Source organism: Globicephala melas, chromosome 15 (assembly GCF_963455315.2).
Source record: "Globicephala melas chromosome 15, mGloMel1.2, whole genome shotgun sequence".
NCBI classification, from domain to species: Eukaryota; Metazoa; Chordata; class Mammalia; order Artiodactyla; family Delphinidae; genus Globicephala; species Globicephala melas.
Genome location: NC_083328.1, coordinates 5,123,768 through 5,143,145, shown reverse-complemented (window position 1 = coordinate 5,143,145; position 19,378 = coordinate 5,123,768). Strand labels below are relative to the sequence as shown.

The 19,378-nt window shown below is 41.0% G+C and overlaps 1 protein-coding gene across 4 annotated transcripts in view; it reads right to left on the bottom strand.

The window, feature by feature from the left end:
* The window catches only part of LMTK2 (lemur tyrosine kinase 2), a 174,792-nt gene that overhangs the window by 38,554 nt on the left and 116,860 nt on the right, over positions 1 to 19,378 (bottom strand). For all 4 annotated transcript variants that reach the window (XM_030846117.2, XM_060284180.1, XM_030846115.2 and 1 more), the window contains 4 exons: positions 16,161 to 16,285; positions 13,009 to 13,153; positions 8,827 to 8,900; positions 4,987 to 5,105 (listed from right to left, as the gene is read on the bottom strand). In XM_030846117.2, coding sequence (XP_030701977.2) covers positions 4,987 to 5,105; positions 8,827 to 8,900; positions 13,009 to 13,153; positions 16,161 to 16,226 — 404 coding nt within the window. In that variant the 5' untranslated portion in view covers positions 16,227 to 16,285. The remainder of the gene's footprint in view (positions 1 to 4,986; positions 5,106 to 8,826; positions 8,901 to 13,008; positions 13,154 to 16,160; positions 16,286 to 19,378) is intronic.

The window sequence follows — 19,378 nt, the reverse complement described above, 5'->3', positions numbered from 1 at the left end:
TACCCCTTTATAGTCACACTGCCGCCGCCCCCAACCATTCCTCAGCCCTGGCAACCACGAACCTGGTCTCCTTTTCTATAATGTTCTCATTTTGAGAATACTATGTAAGTGAAATCACACAGTATGTGGCCTTCTGAGATTGATTTTTTTCACTCAACACAATGCCCTCCAGATTACCCGAGTCACTGCCTGCATCAGCAGTCCCTTCCCTTCTACTACTGAGCAGGATTCCATGGCTGGATGGACCATAGTTTGTTTAACCGGTCACCTATAGAGGGCATTTTAGTTTTTCCAGTTTGAGGCTACTATAAATAGAGCCGCTATAAATAATCACACAAGAGATTTTGCATGGAAGTAAGTTTTCATTTCTATGTGATAGATGCCGAGGAGAGCAACAGCTGGGTTACAAGACGTGACGGTTAATTCTCTGTCAACCTGGCTGAGCCACAGTGCAGATATTTGGTCAAACACTATTCTGGACACTTCTGTGAGGGTGTTTTTGGATGAGATCATCACTTAAATCAGTGGACTTTCAGTAAGAGCAGACGGTGCTCCAAAATGTGGGTGGGCTTTGTCCAAAGAACAAAGACTAGCCTCACCCAGTGAAGAAGGAATTCTGCCAGCAGATGGCCTTTGGACATGAACTGAACAGTGGTTCTGCTCTGGGTCTCCAGCCTGCTGGTCCACCCTGCAGACTTACCAGTCTCCATAACTGCATGAGCCATTTCCCTAAAATAAATTACCTATCCATCCATCTATCTCTCTTTCGCTATCCATCCATCCATCTATCTCTCCATCCATCCATCCATCCATCTCTCTCTCTACCTCTCTATCCATCCATCCATCCCTCTATCCATTCATCTATGTATCTATCTATCCATCCATCTACCTATCTATCCATCCATCCATCCATCCATCTATCTCTCCATCCATCCATCCATCCATCTCTCTCTCTACCTCTCTATCCATCCATCCATCCCTCTATCCATTCATCTATGTATCTATCTATCCATCCATCTACCTATCTATCCATCCATCCATCCATCCATCCATCCATCCATCCATCCATCCATCCATCCATCTACAGATTCTACCGGCTCTGTTTCTCTGGAGTACGTTGACTAATACATACAGTGGTAAGCGTATGTTTAGTTTTTTAACAAACTCTCAAACTATTTTCCAAAGTGGCTGTACCATTTTACATTCCCACCAGCAATGTGTGAGAGATCCAGTTTCTCCACATCCTCACCAGCATCTGGTATTGTTGCTATTTTATTTTAGCTTTCCTAATACTTGTGAAGTGGTCTCTCATCATGATCGTAATTACCCTAGCTAACGATGTTGATCTTTTCATTGCTATCCACAAATCCTCTTTGGTGTCACTTGATGTCTTTTGTTTATTTTTGTTTTTTACTGTTGAGTTTTGTCTATCTCTCTGCCAAAAACAGTCCTAATTATGTAGCTATATAAGGTCTTGAAATTGAGTCAAATGATTCCTCCAATTTTTATTCTTATTTTTCATAATTGTTTCGGCTATCCTACTTTTGCCTTTATATATAATTTTAGAATAATCTTGTATATAGGTTTTTAAAATCTTGCTGGGATTTTGATAGGAATTGCAGGAATCTGACTGGGAAGAACGGACATCTTCACGAATCTTCCAATCCATGAATATGGTATGTCTCTTTGTTTATTTAGACCTTGATTTCTTTCATCAGTTTCTATAGTTTTCAGCATACAAGTCCTGTACATGTACTTAAGTATTTCTTTTTTGTTTTTGAGTGAATATAAAAGTTATTTTATTTAAAAGTTGGTTTCCACATGTTCATTGATAGTACACAGAAATAAAACTGACTTTTGTATGTCGACCATGCATCCTGCAACCTTGCTGAATTCTCTCTTACTAGTTCTAGGGGATTTTTTTTTTTCGGAGATTACTTGGGATTTGCTGCATAAACATTTTCTGCATATAAACACAGACACTTAGGTCTTTCTTTCTGATCTACAGGCTTCTGAATGTTTCCTTTTCTTGCCTTATTGAGCTAGTTAGAACTTCTGGCTCTTATTGAATAGCAGGGATGAGAGCGAACATCTACGTCTTTCTTGATCTTAGGGATAAAAGCATTCAGTCTTTCACCATTAAGTATGATGCTAGATGTAGATTTTTTGTAGATGTTCTTTAATAAGTGGAGATTCTCATCTAATTCTAGTTTTCAAAGAGTTTTTATCATGAATTAGTGTGGAGTTTTGTCAAATGTTTTTCTCCGTCAACTGACAGGATCATGTGATGTTTCTTCTTTACCCAGTAATTATGGTGGATTACACTGACTGATTTTCAAATACTGAATCAGACTAGCATTCCTGGAATAAATTCCAATTGGTCATGATATATAACTTTTTATATATTTGCTAATATTTTGGTTAGAATTTCTGCATCAACATCGATGACAGATATTGGTCTACAGTTTTCCTTTTTGCACTTTGTCAGGTTTTGGTATCGGGGTAATACTGGCTTCATAAAATGAGTTAGGAAGTGTTCCCTCCTATTTTCTAGAAAATATTGTGTAGAACTGGCATTAATTCATCTTTAGTCGTTTTGTAGAATGCTCTGGTCAAACTGTCTAAGCCTGGGGACTCTTTTTGAGAGTTTTTAAGTTGCAAACTCCATTTCTTCAATGATTATAGGTCTATTCAAATAACCTATTTCATATTGGGTGAGTCGTGGTGGTTTGTGCTTTTTGAGTAATTGGTTCATTTCATCTAAGTTGTCAAATGTATATGTACGTAGAGCTGTTTGTCCCTTATTATCCTTTTGATGTCTGTAGGGTCTCTTTCATTCCTGATATTAGAAATCTGTGTCTTCTCTTTTATTCTCTGTCAGTCTTGTTAGAGGATTGTCAATTTTATTATCTTTCCAAAGAGCCAACTTTATGTTTCAATGATTTTTATCTACTGTTTTCAATTTTATCGACCTCTGCTCTTATCTTTAATATCTACTCCTTCTGTTTGCTTCGAGTTCATTTGCTCCTCTGTTTTTGGTCCTTTGAAGTATGAGCTTAGGTTATTGATTTGAGACTTGTCCTCTTTTCAATGTAACCCCCCTACAGGTGAGGTGGTGTTTCTTTCTCCCGGCTTTTGAGATTTTTTTGTCTTTCATTTTCAGAAGTTTGATTATGATGTGTGTTGGCATGAATTTCTTTGGGTTTATCCTGTTTGAGATTTGATCAACTTATGAATCTGTAGGTTTGTCTTTTCAAAATGTGGAACATTTTCCAGTTAATATTTCTTCAAATACTTTTTCTATCCACTTTCTATCTCCTTTCAATCTGGGATGTCTTGATCTTTTGTTCAAGTCCCCCAAGTCCCTGAGGCACTTTTCATTTTTTTAAGCATATTTTCTTTCTGTTGTTTGAACTGGGTGATATTTCTTGTTTTATCTTCAACTTCACTGATTTTTTCCTCTGTCCTCTCCATTCTGCTGTTGAACTCATCCACTGAGTTTTTACTTTGATTATTATATTTTTCAGTTCTAAAGTGTCCGCTTTGGTCTTCCTTATGTAGTCTATGTCTTTGCTGAAACTTTGTTTTCTTCATTTGTTTCAAGGGTACTATAATTTTTTTAAATATAAATTTATTTATTTATTTTATTTTTGTTTATGTTGGGTCTTCATTGCTGCACACAGGCTTTCTCTAGTTGCGGCGAACGGGGGCTACTCTTTGTTGCAGTGCATGGGCTTCTCACTGCGGTGGCTTCTCTTGTTGCAGAGCACAGGCTCTAGGCATGTGGGCTTCAGTAGTTGTGGCACATAGGCTTAGTTGCTCCATGGCATGTGGGATCTTCCCAGACCAGGGCTCAAACCCGTGTCCCCTGCACTGGCAGGCGGATTCTTAACAACTATGCCACCAGGGAAGTCCCAGGGTACTAAAATTTATTGCTCATTGAAGCATTTTTACAACAGCTGCTTTAAAATCCTTGTCAGATAATCCTAACATCTCTGTCATCTTGGTGTTGGTATCTGTTGTCTTTTCTATTTTTTGTGTGTTTATTTTATTGAAGTATAGTTGATTTACAATGTTGTGCTAATTTGTACTGTACAGCAAAGTGATTCAGTTGTAAATGCATTCTTTTTCATATTCTTTTACATTATGGTTTATCACAGGATACTGAATATAGTTCCCTGTGCTGTAACAGTAGGACCTTGTTGTTCATCCATTCTATATATAACAGTGTGCATCTGCTAATCCCAAACTCCCAGTCTATCACTACCCTGGCCCCCCTCCCACTTGGTAACCACAGGCCTATTCTCTATATCTGTGAGTCTGTTTCTGTTTTGTAAACAAGTTCATTTGTGTCATATTTTAGCTTCCACATATAAGTGATATCATGTGATACTTGTCTTTCTCTGTGTGACTTACTTCACTTAGTTTGATAATCTCTAGGTTCATCCATGTTGCTGCAAATGGCATTATTTCATTCTTTTTTATGGCTGAGTAGTATTCCATTATATATAATGTACCACATCTTCTTTATCCATTTCTCTGTCGATGGACATTTAGGTTGTTTCTATGTCTTGGCTATTGTGAATAGTGCTGCTATGAACAGAGGGGTGCATGTATCTCTTTGAAATTAGAGTTTTGTCTGGGGGTGGGATTGCTGGACCCACCCAGGAGTGGGATTGCTGGACCATTTGGCAACTCTACGTTTAGTTTTTTGAGGAATCTCCATACTGTTTTCCATAGTGACTGCACCAAATTACATTCCCACCATCTGTTGTCTTTTCTTACTTAGCTGAGTTCTCTTGGTTCTTGGAAAGATCAGTGAGTGATTTCAGCTGAAACCTGGACATTTTGGGTCTTATGCTATGAGACTCTGGATCTTATTTAAATTTTGTATTTTACAAGCAGAAATCCCAAAGGCGTTTTAAACACCTGATTTTCAACAGACCACAGACCACGTTTACAAAACATTCATTACGGTTTACTTACTAGTATGGTTCTCCATTTTTCAAAAAAGTATCGTGTTCCTTTGGGCTCGCACTTGCTTTTAACTCCTTCACTATTACTCTCACTACACTAGTGCCCGTGTAGATCTCTCCAAGGAGCACCTAAAACCAAAGAATAGTTTTTCACTTCACTTCCATCAACATGATAAAGAAGTATGTTACACTTACCAGGAAATGGAATACAGGAAAACAAATTAAGCAACAGTCAGATGGCTTTCTATTATTTTAAATTCTACCTCACGAAAAGCTTGGAAAGCTAAAATATTTTCCTTAAGTTTTAAAACAGTCATCAGATGTTTACAACATTCATATATTTATATGTACTTCTTTTCTATTTACTTAAAAATGTTTTATACTTTAACAGAAATTGCCAATGACATTACAGAAGAGTAATTTATTAGTTTGGTTCAAATATAACCCGAATATTTCTCAAAAACACTTCAACTGAGTTGTGTTATTTTGTTATGTCTACTTCACATAGGACAAAATAAACTGACAGCCAGTGTACAAACTATCATTGCGTTATAGCTTTAAAAATCCATGGCATGCCAGTTATTCCAGGCCTTTATCTTGTACTAAAGCTTCAGTCAAAACACAGGGAAAAAACACTCCACTGAAATTAACAGAACACAAAATGCAAATGAAAATAAGAACAAGCTACAAGCGATATATTAAGTATTAATATAGGACAATACAATGGCACTCCAAAATACAATATTTAAGATGAAAATGATGATGAAGTAAAGATTTTTACCTAATTTGAGAATGGTCAAAACTAAAAGGCTTCCTTTTAAAATAGGTTTTTTATATTTTTATAAAATAGATTAATTTTAATGCCCTGAAAATAGAGAATAAGAACCTGAACAGAATTTAATGTTATATTAGGAATATAAGGGCAGAAAAATGCATAGAACAGGAAACTCTGATAATTAACTAAGCCATATTCTCTGTTTCAAATAACGAGTTTGCACAGATATAACAAGCCTAACACGTCCATGGTGCTGATTTGCAAAGAGGGGAGAATAACTAGGGGACCAGGCAATGATCTGGCTCACTGTCTCTCTCTCTCTGTAGCCAGCACTGTTGTCATCCTTGGAGGGCAACGTATGCAGGGACTATTCACTCAACACCGGGACCTCTCAGTTCTCTGACCTCACTCCCGCTCACCTTTCCTACGAGCCCATCTCAGCAAACACTCCCAGGGGTCTAGACCTAGCTAGTAATTATGTTATGGCCAAAACCTTGAATTTTAACTTCTTCTCTACCCGTCCTTCGATTTCCAGCTCACTTACTTCAACAGTCTAATCCAACAAGTGCACAACTTGCCCCCCAATCCACTAATGATCCCGCTTTTCCACCCTCCTGCCCTGACTGCAGGCCCCGCTCTCCTCCCTGACAGCTTAGAGCCCACGACCCTGCACTCCCATCACCCCCGTGCCCTCTCACTGAGGTCTATTAGCTCAGCCAAGCCTCGGTGCTGCTTAAATCCATCTACTTGCCTACAATAAAAAGCATCAAAAGTAGAAAAAAGCCACGATGAGTGGCCCCACTTTAAATCTGTGAGGGTCCTCAGCGCTGCTCACCACCACCCCCATTTCCCCAGTTGATATACTTTCCCACATTCTCCTCCTGCTCAAACTTCACGTACATCTTTTCACTCCTGCATTTCAAACGGGCCTCCTATTTACTGAGTAAAATGATCAAAAGTGAACCTGCTCATTTTAACACCAAATCCACCTGCACGTGTGTACACATCCTGTTTCTGCTCCCATTTCAGGAGAGAAACTGTCCCTGTGCCTAAGACCAAGTCCTACAATAATGCTGTGGATCCCTCCTACGCTTACACCCCCTCCCACAGTATCAGTCCCCCCCCCATATAAACATGCTAAAATAGCAGCATATACTATAAAAAAAAAACAATCAAAAACCCTTCCCTTGGCCCTTGGATGGGCCCAAACAGCTCATCATTTCTCTGTTCCCTTTTAGATTAAAACTCCTCAACAGAGTTGTCTAAATGTGCTATCTCCAGTTTCTCCCTGGAACCCACCACACGTGAGGATGTGACATGGCCCTTTTGAGGTCACAAGCACTGAATCTTCTGAGGATACCATGGACTGCATGCTGCTGGGTCCTAATTCTCCCAGCCTTCATCTTGCTCAGTGTGTCCACAGCATCTACTGCAATTCATCTTCTGGAGCTCCTCCTCAGACCTTCAGAATAATGCTCCTCTCTCCTGTGCCCTCTCCTACTCACTGGCTGACTCTCTGTCTCCCTCACAGGGTCTCCCTGACTGTGCTGACCTCCCCGCTGCAGGGCCTCAGGGCTCGGTCCTTGTGCCTCCCCCTCTCCTCTGTGTTAGCATTCTTGGTGATGTCATCTAGCCTCAAGTACCACCTCTATACTGAGTTCTCCCAAGTTTATATCTCTGTCTTGAACTCTCAATTTGCATTTCCAGCTGCCTACATGGTATCTCCATTTGCACATCTGAGAGCCATCTCACCCGTGATGTATCCAAAAGTGAACCCGTCTTCCTCCTCCACGTCTGCTTCTCCCTAGTCTTTCCCATCTCAGATCACAGCAACTCCATGCTTCTTGCCAATCGGGCCATAAGCCGTCATCCTTAACTTCTTTCCCTCTCCAGACTCCGTATCTGCTCCATCCCAAGTCCTGTGTGCTTCCTGTTGGAACCTCGACCTCTCCATGCTATCATCCAGGTCCAAGCCTGCCTGCAACTCTCCCTAGACAATTGCGGCAGCCTTCTTACCAATTTCCCTGCTTCCCCGTGGCCCTCTACAACATGGCGATCCTCTCAACCTGTAAGCCAGGTGATGTCACTCATCCCCAGATCCTGGAGCACCTTCCTAGCCCCCTCTGAGGAAAAGTCAAAGTCTCTAAATGCAGGAAATACCTCATGTCCCCTGGCTCCCCTACCCCTCTCTGAGCCTGTCTCCTACCATTGACTGTTTACTGTCTGATCACCCCCCAGCCCCAACTAGAAATTTCAGCTTTGTCAGGGCAAGGGTTCCAGCTGTTTGCTGCTACATTCCCAGGACTCCACAGGCCAGGACTTTACCATCTTCCTCCACATCATACTCCCAGCACCAAGAACAACGTCTGACACATAATAGGTTTTGCTAAATGGCTTAGAAGATCCGGTAACTAATAAAGTTTGGACGACATGAAAGATACACGACAAACAACTCTTATCGGAAAGACAGAAGCATGAGATGGTTGACTACAGAGCAAATACATCTTCTGGTCGTGGCCGCCCTACTTATGATGCAATGATCACTCAGTTACACCCTTTTACAAAGAATGATTGCTCCATCATAGAAACAGTTGTTATAAAAAAGATCATTCCTTCTGTGGTAAAAAGATCAACAAAGTGTGTTATTATAGGTCACTTGACAGGCTACGAGAAACACAACAGTTCTTCACAATGGTTTTCATTATAACCATGCTACCCATCTATTATAAAGTGGTTTAAGTGTCATAAGGGAAGGGGGAGAAGAAAGAAGAAACAAATAATTTGAGGAGGACAAAAAGCTTCTAAAATTCCCATCTTTTTTCCCTTTTTACCGTTGTCTGCCAACAACTAGAAAAGTCTCTGATATAGAAATAAAAGACCTTCTTGGAAAAACTCACACACCCAGGAATGCTGACGCTCACACTTCCACATGGTTTCAGGGGCCAATGGAGAAATTCAATTGGGACCACAGTGTGTAGACAGTACGTGGAATGTCACGTAACACACGTCTTAATTAGCTTTAAATTCTAAACAGTATAAGCAGGAGGGGAAGAGATGAAAGCGAACAAACTTTACCTTTCCAAACCAGCCATGTCCAATTTCCTGTATATAATTTAGACTGTGGCGGGCGACTTGAGACTTCAAACCTTCTGTAGGAAAAAGAACGTTGAAAACTAAAGGTAAGTATTTAACTGAAATAAATATTAATATATAACCTATAAAGTACAAACACTAACATAAATTTAATGTTTGTGATAATAAAGGTAGAAATAAATACATAAAACATCTCTCTCAAACTAATAATGCCAAAACGGTCTCAAATTTTAAAACTGACAGTATTTGTGAATGAATATCCTGCCCTGACTTTAAGCTCTTGCACGGAATCCTCTCACCAACTACCCTACTATAACCACCAGTCACCACCAGTCACCACCACCTCACTGGCCTTTACTCAGTCCTTCCTTTTATGGCGAAGTAGGGACCTCCGGGGCTGTCCCTCCCTAGAAACACTGAAAATCTTGTCAAAAAAACTGTAAGCATCAACCTTATCAGAACTCTGGAGGGTGGAAAAGGTTTATAGCAACCAAAGAGAACCAGAAGGAAGGCCACTGAAACAGGCAGACTTGCTTTGTGGCCTTTAATTTACTCATGTCCTACCTCTCTTGCAGCACATCTTAAAGATGACCCATGTGGGGCTTCCCTAGTGGCGCAGTGGTTGAGAATCTGCCTGCCAATGCAGGGGACACGGGTTTGAACCCTGGTCTGGGAAGATCCCACATACCGTGGAGCAACTAGCCCCGTGAGCCATAATTACTGAGCCTGCGTGTCTGGAGCCTGTGCTCTGCAACAAGAGAGGCCGCGATAGTGAGAGGCCCGCGCACCGCGATGAGGAGTGGCCCCCACTTGCCGCAACTGGAGAAAGCCTCGCACAGAAATGAAGAGCCAACACAGCCAAAAATAAATAAATTAATTAAAAAAAAAAAAAAAAAAAAAGATGACCCATGTGCCAGAGTGGGTGCTGGTTCCAGAGGGAGCACAGTGACCTTCTTCCCCAGAAACTGTGCTTCTTTTTGACCTGACTGGGGTTTCCCGGAAGGCCTGCTGCGGTGGTGCCCCTTGTTCCACCTAACTTGGGCTCTATCAGGATGAAGAGGCTTCACGTGCCTCAGAAACAACGAAAGCCAAGTGGACAAGGCGCTGCTGACCGGGGCAAATAAAAAATCCCAACTGAGGCAATAACAGACAGGCTGGAGCTTTAGCAGAAAAGCCCAGTAAAATTTGGGGGGTTTGGGGGGATATGGGCTTTTTAAAAAAAGCTATTATTACACAAACAGGGAAACTTAGAGAGCCACTTGCATGCCCAGGGAAGCACACACACTCAGAAGAGGCCCAAGAAGAACAGAGGCTTCACCTCTGGCAAGTCTCATGCTCAGCAAAGCAGGAAGTGAAGGCTAAGGCAGAGCTGTCAGTGGCCAGGCTGAGGACCTGCCCCAACACAGAGCCAGTCTGCCAGGACCTAGACAGCATCTGTCATTTGTTTCCTTTCTTTTTCTTCTTTTTTTTTTATTATTCAAAATGTCCAGTTTTCAACAAAAAATTACAAACCAAATAAAAAACAATAAAGAATGCTACATGCACTGATACAAAAGATATTTAAAAGAAAGTGTCCCTGAGAAAACAGACATTGGCCTTACTGGACAAGACCTTAAATCAACTGTCTTAAACACGCTGAAAGGGCTAAAGGAAACCACAGACAAACCACCAAAGGAAACTGAGAGAATGATATCCCAATAAATAGAGAAGACCAATAAAGTGATAGAAATTATTAAAAGGAGCCAAATAGAATTTTGGAGCTGAAAGTGCAATAACCAAAAAAAAAAAAAAAAATCACAAGAGGGTTTCAACAACAGATTTGAGCAGACAGAATAATCAGTAAACCTGAAGGGAGGTCAAATGAAATTATCCGATCTGAGGAGGAGGAAGAAAAAAGAATGAAAACATTAATGAATGAAGTCTAAGGGACTTATGGGATACCATCAAGTGGACCAACATACATATAATGAGAGCCCCAGAGGATGAGGGAGAAAAGGAAGCAGAAAGAATACTTGAAGATATAATGGTAAAAAATATCTCAAATCTATGAGAAACATGAATCTATACATCTAAGAAGTTCAACAAAGTCCAAGTAAGATAAACTCAGAGATCCACACCAAGACACATTATAATCAAACTATCAAAAACCAAAGATAGAGAATTTTGAAAGCAGCAAGAGAGAACAAGTCATCACATTCAAGGGATCTTCAATAAGAATAACAATTCCATGTCTCATTAGAAACCATGGAGGCCAGAAAGCAGTGGGATGGCACATATAAAGTGCTAAAGAACAGTACCATCAACCAAGAATTCTATACCTAGCAAAACTGTCCTCTAAAAATGAAGGAGAAATTAAGACATTCTCAGATAAACGAGTTTAGGGAGTTTGCTGCCAGTACACCTGCCCTATAAGAAATGCTGAAGGGAGTCCTTCAGGCTAAAATAAAAGGACATTAAAGAGTAACTAGAAGTCATATGAGGAAATAAAGATTTCTGGTAACTACATAGGTAAAATAAAAGCCAGTATTACTGTATTTTTGTGTGTAGCTCCTTTTTTATTTATTATATGACTTAAAAGACAAACACATTAAAAAATTGTATAGTTGACCCTTGAGCAACACAGGTTTGAACTGCACAGGTCCACTTAAATGTAGATTTTTTTCAATAAATACTATAGCACTACACAATTCACAGTTGGATGCAGAAACATGGATACAGAAGGCCCACTATAAAGTTATACACAGATTTTCGACTGTGTGCAGGGCTGGGGGTGCGTGGTTGTGTGGGGTGTGGGTCAGCACCCTTAACCCCCTCGTTGTTCAAGGGTCAACAATAAATCTATGTTAATGGGCACACAATGTATAAAGCTGTAATGTGTGTCAACATAAAGGGAAGGAACAGGTTTTATATGTTGGTGAATATAAATTCAGTTGTTATAAATTCAAACTCAGTTGTTATAAATTTAAGGTAATTGTAATCCCATTATAATCACTTTTTAAAAATATAAAAAATATACACAAAAGGGAATGAGAAGGGAATCAAATGATATGCATGCATGGGTGCACACACGCCCACATACACACACACACACACACACACACACACACACATACAAATTCCAGTGGCCTGTCTTGCAGAAATGGAAAAACTGATCCTAAAATGCATATAGAATTGCAAGGGACTCAGAATAGCCAAAACAATCTAGAAAAAAAAAAAAGTTGGAAGACACATATTTCCCAATTTCAAATATTACTACAATGCTACAATAATCAAAACAGTGTGGTACTGGCATAAGGATAGACATATAGATCAATGGAATACAACTGAAAGTCCAGAAATTAACCTAAACGAATATGGTCAACTGATTTTCAACAAGGGTGCCAAGACAATTCAAGGCGGGAAGAACCGTCTCCTCAAAACTTGTTGCTGGGACAACTAGTCATCCACCTGTAGAATTAACCTGGATCATTACCTCACACCACATATAAATATTTTATATGAAACACACCAGCTGTGTCATGTTTTAGCTAGCTTTTTTTAAAATATAGCCTATAGCAATATTAATCAACTGTTCAGTTTATACTGCCCTAAACATACACCACTGTGTGTGCAGTACCAAGGCAGGCTTGGTACCTACAAAGACTTAAAGAACCTTCTCAGCAGTATTAGAAATCCCTAATTATTGAACCACTAGTGATACTCTATTTTATAATAAGAAATTAATTAACATCTAGTCAAACCTCTATCTTCTATCTTAGCATGAAAAGTAATATCCAAATTACCCCTCCTCCCCAAACGCAGGACATCCCAGTAGAAAACAGCAGTGTCCTACTCAGCCAGACAGGCAGTGTTGAGAACTGGCAGAGAAGCCTGCCTACCAACACAGAGGCCAGGAGCCTCTGTCAGAGTATTCCATTTTGAAGAATCGAGGAGACCAATTTACTCTTACGCCAGAGCCAAGGTCCAAAAGGAAAGGACTCAGCTTTTGCAGGAATGCAATGGGCCTGACCACTAGAATTCAGCTTCACCAGAGAGCAGAAGGAAGAAAAATTAGCAAGCAGAGGAGACAGGCAGTCCAATTTTTTTATGATTAGTAGTAAGGCTCCCTTTCTCACTTCTCAGAAATTATTCATGGAAACATGACATCAGGATGGAAGGTCTTACCTACAGAAGGCTGGAATTGTGATGGAGCTGGTAGTGAAATATTTGGTACTGAAAGTGTGAAAACTTCTGCTGGGGATTGAACAGAGGGAGTATCTTCTGCTGGTGGTGTGAAATCAATCTCATCATCAAAATTATCTTCAAATTCCTAAAATAAAGGACGAGCAATGTTATACCTAATATAAATCAGCTTAAGAGTAAATACCAAAAACATCTGCTAACATTTACGATATGAACATTTATTCACTCATTTGGAACACACTGCCATAATTTTTTTTTCCAATTTGTGCTGACTTCAGGTAAAAAGCATATGTAATTGTGTTCTCCAACTCAAAATAGCAGAATAAATAAGATCTGAAAATAAATTATACATATTTTATGTAATTTTTAAACTGATAACTTGAAGTTAAATGCAAAGTTTTCTAAAATGACCCTGGAACTTAAAAGGGAAATAATCTTCCCGTTTCAAAATTTTATGTTTAAGTTACTATAGTTTAATGTATTCTTTTTATTACTATTATTCACTTTCACAAATCTCTCTGCATATTGAATCAAAACATTTATTTTTCAATTGTATATGTACTTCTAGTTGCTGTGTGATTTCAATCAAAATAAAGACAGTTAAAAGACTCAGAAAAGATATTTTTAAGCGAGTCCTATTTCTCTGGAAAGAGTAATAATGGATAAATTATTAAACTGGGTAACAAAACTATCAAGATCTGAACCAGGAAGGTCAGTACTAAACTCTGTATCACGTAAGTGCAATAAACATTCTAAGAACATCCAGCTTTCTAAAGATGGCAACTTTAATATTGAGGCTGCACCAATAACGCTGTGGAAACCTTTTAAGTGACTCTGTCCAGCAGAAAGCTATCCTGACTCTTCCTATCATCATTCCAGTGAGCTGGGCCTACCTTGGTGTCCATGTTAATTTAACGTAGATACAGATGATTATCAAGGTCTTTCATTCAGATAATTAATGAGCATTACCCCACCAGGAGCCATGACAGAAGCTGAACGAGACTGTTTTCACTCGTCTACACAGCTCCCTTTTCTATGACCTCCCTCTACCCCACCCGCCCCCATGCAAGGGAGAAGCTGAAGGCTGCAAGGGTGGATTTCTCTGATACAACATTTATGCTCTCACATGCATGCAAGAGGACATATTCTTATGTATGTCATACACGTTGTCAAACGCATTAGGACACTATCACTATTTGTATCGGGGGAGGGGAGAGCAGGACACTTCAATCTGTGAGGTCACCTCTAAACACAACAGCTTTGTCCAATTTCCCCTTCAGACATTCCTAAAGGTTCTCTCATTAAAAAAAGACTTCATCCATCACTCCTAACCTTGGCAGCGGCAGGATATACCATTAGGCAGCAGAGGATTCTAAAGATTCACAGAAGTAATACAGTACAACAACAATAAAAATAACAACAACAACAGTATAACAACAATAACAACAACAACGGGGCCGTGAGCGAAGACCAGGTCACTTGTAAAAGACTGCAGCTTCTTGGCCTGTAAATGACTTCCCAGGGACCATTTAGTTCTGAAACGCCACACTTCTAAGTCTAAAGGAAACCCACGAATGATAGATGGTGACACTCTTCTTCAGTTACAGTCTGGAAGCTGGAGAGGATCCTCTGTACGGTGTGGTCCCTGAGCCGCCTGCATCAGAATCACCTGGGGAAGCCCGATAAAAACACACCCTCCCTGAATCTGAGTCATCATAAATGCCCTGTGTCCACACTAAGCGTCAGGGGGGTTAGAACAATTCGAGGCAAGAATGAGGTATCGTGATGTGAGAGAGAAACTGGCTTTCATTTTCAGAAACACTGATCAGGCTTCATCTTCGTCCCCAAAGGGCCAGGGGTCTGTGCAAAGTCCCTCAGCAAGACTGACAGTCAAGGGACACGGATTCTCTGCCCACCTCTGTGGCCCCGTGCGGCGCAGTCGCTGGGTTCCCACAGAAGTGTCTGCACTGATCCAAGGGCCTAGGCGCTCACGTCCTCCATGTCTGGGGTGAAATCTTCTAAAGAAAATGACCTGTGCTCATGAGTCTTTCCCCCCAGACGCCCACCCCAGTCCTCCAGCCTCCATCCTGTGTGTGTATAACACTGGTGTCCAGCCAAAGGGACAGCACATCTTCTCTCCTCAGAGCTGCCACCAGACCCAAGGTAAAGGGAACACACGACAGAAACAGGTGTGAGGCTCGAGAAATAAGGTCCACACATCCACGAAAAAGGTTTTCCCCTGATTTGAACCACAGTCCTCAGGACTCCTGGGACAGCCCTAGTCCAGTTGGTAAAGCTCTATATTAAAGACCATTTCCTCTGCATGTGCACAGTCCTTTTTTTCCCCTTCTTTTATGTACTCCTTTTTAATAAGTCTTCACTGAGCCCTAACACATGCCAGCGGTAAGTTCTAGAGGGGATATCCCAGCTGGTTTCCGGCAGACTCCACCCATCCTCAGCAGCTACGACAACAATCCTTCTATATTATCACCTCCCCCACCTCCACCCTCCACCCTGGGCAAGCTTTACAACTGGCACCCTTCTTTTCTCCTCCTTAGGGAACTCAGGGCTCGAGGTAAACTGAAAGATGCTCTTCCTCACACACAAAACACACTGGCCTCAATGATCTCAACAACCACAAATTCACCAGCACATAGTTTGGAAAAAAATCAAAACCAGCCTGCTTCTCCTTACAGGCCTTATAGCAAGTGAATTCAATCATCATTCCTTATTCCTCACTTGACAAAACTTAAATTAAAACAGGCAAGTGGCTACTGTCAATGATGCTCTGAGGCAGGGCCAGCACCTGCAGCCAGTGAGCCAAATCCAGACCACCTACTTTATTCTGTACACGAGATTTCACTGGCACACAGCGGTGACCACCTGTTCCCATGCTGTCTGTGGCTCACGTGGCTACAATGGCCGAGCTGAGAGCTGAGTAGCCATGACAGAGACTGTATGGCCCACAGTATTTACTATTTACAATAGCTCTTTATTTAACTTTAATATTTACTATCTGGCCCCCACAGAAAAAAATTTGCCAACTCCTGCACCCAAGGGACTGTGATATACAGCCGTTCTATTGGTAAATGTATCAGAGGATGACTTTAAATGTTCCTACCACCTGTGCTCACCTTAAAGTCTATTTCTGGGTCCTTACAGCAGGATACACAATTTACAATTAACACTATTAATATCATTAAACTGCACACAGACAGGATCACAAAAGATGAGGAAATTTCTGCAGCAGGTGCCTCCCCTGGAAAGAGAAATAAACAATATTAACATGCGCATTCCAAAATCAACTTTAGTAAGTGAATCAATATATTTTCTGCCAGATACAAACGGGACCAAGAGTTAATAAAATAATGCTCAAATGCTCAAGATAAAGCTGATGACCAACCCAGGATAAGAAGTTAGAGGGTTTTTTAAAAAAAACTTCTGATTTGGGGACTTCCCTGGCGGTCCAGTGGTTAAGACTTCACCTTCCAATGCAGGGGGTGTGGGTTCAATCCCTAGTCAGGGAGCTAAGATCCCGCATGCCTCGAGACCAGAAGCAATATTGTAACAAATTCAATAAAGACTTTAAAATTGGTACAAATCAAAAAAAAAATCTTAAAAACTTCTGATTTTGAAACAACTTCAGATTTACAGAAGAGTCGCAGAGACAGTGCAGACAGTCCTCATATACCCTTCACCTCGCTTCCACTAACATTAGCATCTTACATAGTGTACTTATCAAAGCTAAAACAGTAACACTGGTACAATACTATCAACACTAATTGAACTTCTGACTTTATTTGGATTTTACCAGTTTTTCCATCAACACCGTTTTTCTTTTCCAGGATTCAATCCAGGCCACCAATGTTGCATTTACTCATCATGTCCACTTAGTCTCCTCCGATCCCTGATGTCTCTCTGTCTGTGTTTCATAGCTCCAACACTCTTGAAGAGTACTGGTCAGTTATTTTGTAGAATGTCCCTCAAATGGGGTTGCCTGATGTTTTCTCATGACTGGACTGAGGTTACAGATATCTGGGAAGAATCTAGAACACCACATGGTGAAAGGTCCTTCTCATGACATCGTATCTGGGGCATGTGATGTTGGCACAATCATTACCAGTGACGTGAAACTGGATCCCTTGGCCCAGGGGGTTTCTGCCAGGTTTGACCACAGTGAAGTTACCCTTTTCCCTTCGCATACGCCTCTCTTCAGAAGAGGGTCACAAAGTCCAAGGAACACGCACGGGTAAGGGAATTAAGCTGTACTTCCCGGAGGGAGGAGTGTCCCAGGATGTGTAGACACAGGTTAAAAGGGCTACAGTAACTGATACCCGGGGATACACTCTGAGGCTCTTCACACACTCCGGGTCTCCGGGAAGCTTTACACCATAGTTTTCACCGGAGTCGTGCGTCTTCCCTGCAGCAATGAACACTGTGATGTTCTAGTGGTGATTCTTCTATTTCCCTTATTCCTTCTACATTTACTACTTGGTACGCTTCTGTAAGGAAGATTTGTCCCTCCTCCCACACTTATTTATTCAGTCATATACAAAGTTATGAACTCATAAGGTATTTATTTTATTCTTTGGGTTATAATCCATTATTCTTATTTCTTTGTGGCTCAAATTGTTCGAGCTTTGGCCCCTGGGAGCTGTTTCAAGTTGACTCCTGGGTCCTTCAGACATGCCCCATCCTTTACTTTTTTCCTCCTATACTTCCTCACTCTCTGATGCTATGGGAAGCTCCAGGCTCCTCTTATATTTTCCCTCCTCCGGCTTTAGAATCAGCCACTTCTCCAAGGAGCTCCTGTCACAATAAGGAACCTGAAAACTACAGCCTGTGACCACTTTTTGCTTGCGGGGGCGGGGGCAGCTAAGGATGATTTTTGCATCTTTAAAGGGCTGTTTCGGTGGGGGGGGGGGAAGAATTTGTAATAGATACTGCCTGTGAGCCACTGACAGAAAAAGTCTGCAACCCCTGTCTAGAGCAGAAAGATTGTCTCTGCTTACTTTCAGCAAAGATTTAGTTATCTGGAAAGCATCTTATTCAACTAGGGCTAGTTTGAACCTTTTTTTGTTAGAGCAAATTGTTAAGTCTTACCTACCAGCGTTTTACTAAGAAATACACTTTTCTTCTGTCTCTCCTGCTTTGAGACATAACTAACATATAACACGGTGTAAGTTTAAGGTGTACGACATGATAATTTCATATACATATATATTGTGAAATGATTATCACAGTAAAGTCAGAAATAAACTTTTCCTTAAAATCCCCACCAACGGCTAATTACATGTTCAGAGGCACCAAGCAAGGAGGCCTGGAGACAAGTTAAGGAACGATGCCACCATTTTTCTTAAATGAGATCACAGTACCTGAAGAAAGCAAAAACTAACCAAACTCTTATGTGAGTGAAACACATTCTTGAACATAAAATGCTCTTCTTTAGTGAAGAGCAGAGAAGCCTAAAGGAGTCAGCACGTCAAGTGCAAAGCAGGAATGAATTCCTTTCCAATAACACAAGTCTATCTGAGAATGAGCACTGCTGGAACCTGCTTTGCCACGAGGGGGCTCGGACTCCACTGCAGCCTTCCTTCTTAAAAATAATGCCATTGACCAAAGGTTGTCAAGCACCTGCAAGCTCTAAACCCACAAAATCGAACACAGAGGGAAATCCACACATGAACACAGAAGAACGCAGAATTCCCTGACTAGGGACATCGGTGCCCATCTGGAAAACTAAGCGAAGCAAGGAGCCTGAGCCACTGAGAGCTGACCTTCTAGAACCAATACTCAGCTCGGCCTGTGCTGCCCACTGGTATTTTCTTATAACTCTGTTTCACTCCCCCTGACTCATACAATAAGGATTAAATACGACTCCTGAGGCTTATGTGGCAAAGCACTTTCATATACACTGTATTTTACTGATTTTTTAAAATAAATTTATTTACTTATTTATTTGTTTATTTTTGGCCACGTCGGGTCTTCGTTGCTGCGCACAGGCTTTCTCTAGTTGTGGTGAGTGTGGGCTACTCTTTGTTGCAGTGGCTTCTCTTTGTTGCAGAGTCTGGGCTCAAGGCACGCAGGCTCAGTAGCTAGGTTCCCGGCTCTAGAACACAGGTTCAGTAGTTGTGGCGCACGGGCTTAGTTGCTCCGCGGCATGTGGGATCTTCCCAGACCAGGGATCGAACCCGTGTCCCCTGCATTGGCAGGCGGATTCTTAACCACTGTGCCACCAGGGAAGTCCTATGTTACTGATTTTTAAAATGAGGTTTGCCCACTGCATTTTAAGATCTCTAAATTTCAGGGCTATCTTACACTCGAAACAAAGCTGTTTTCACTGGCAGCATTT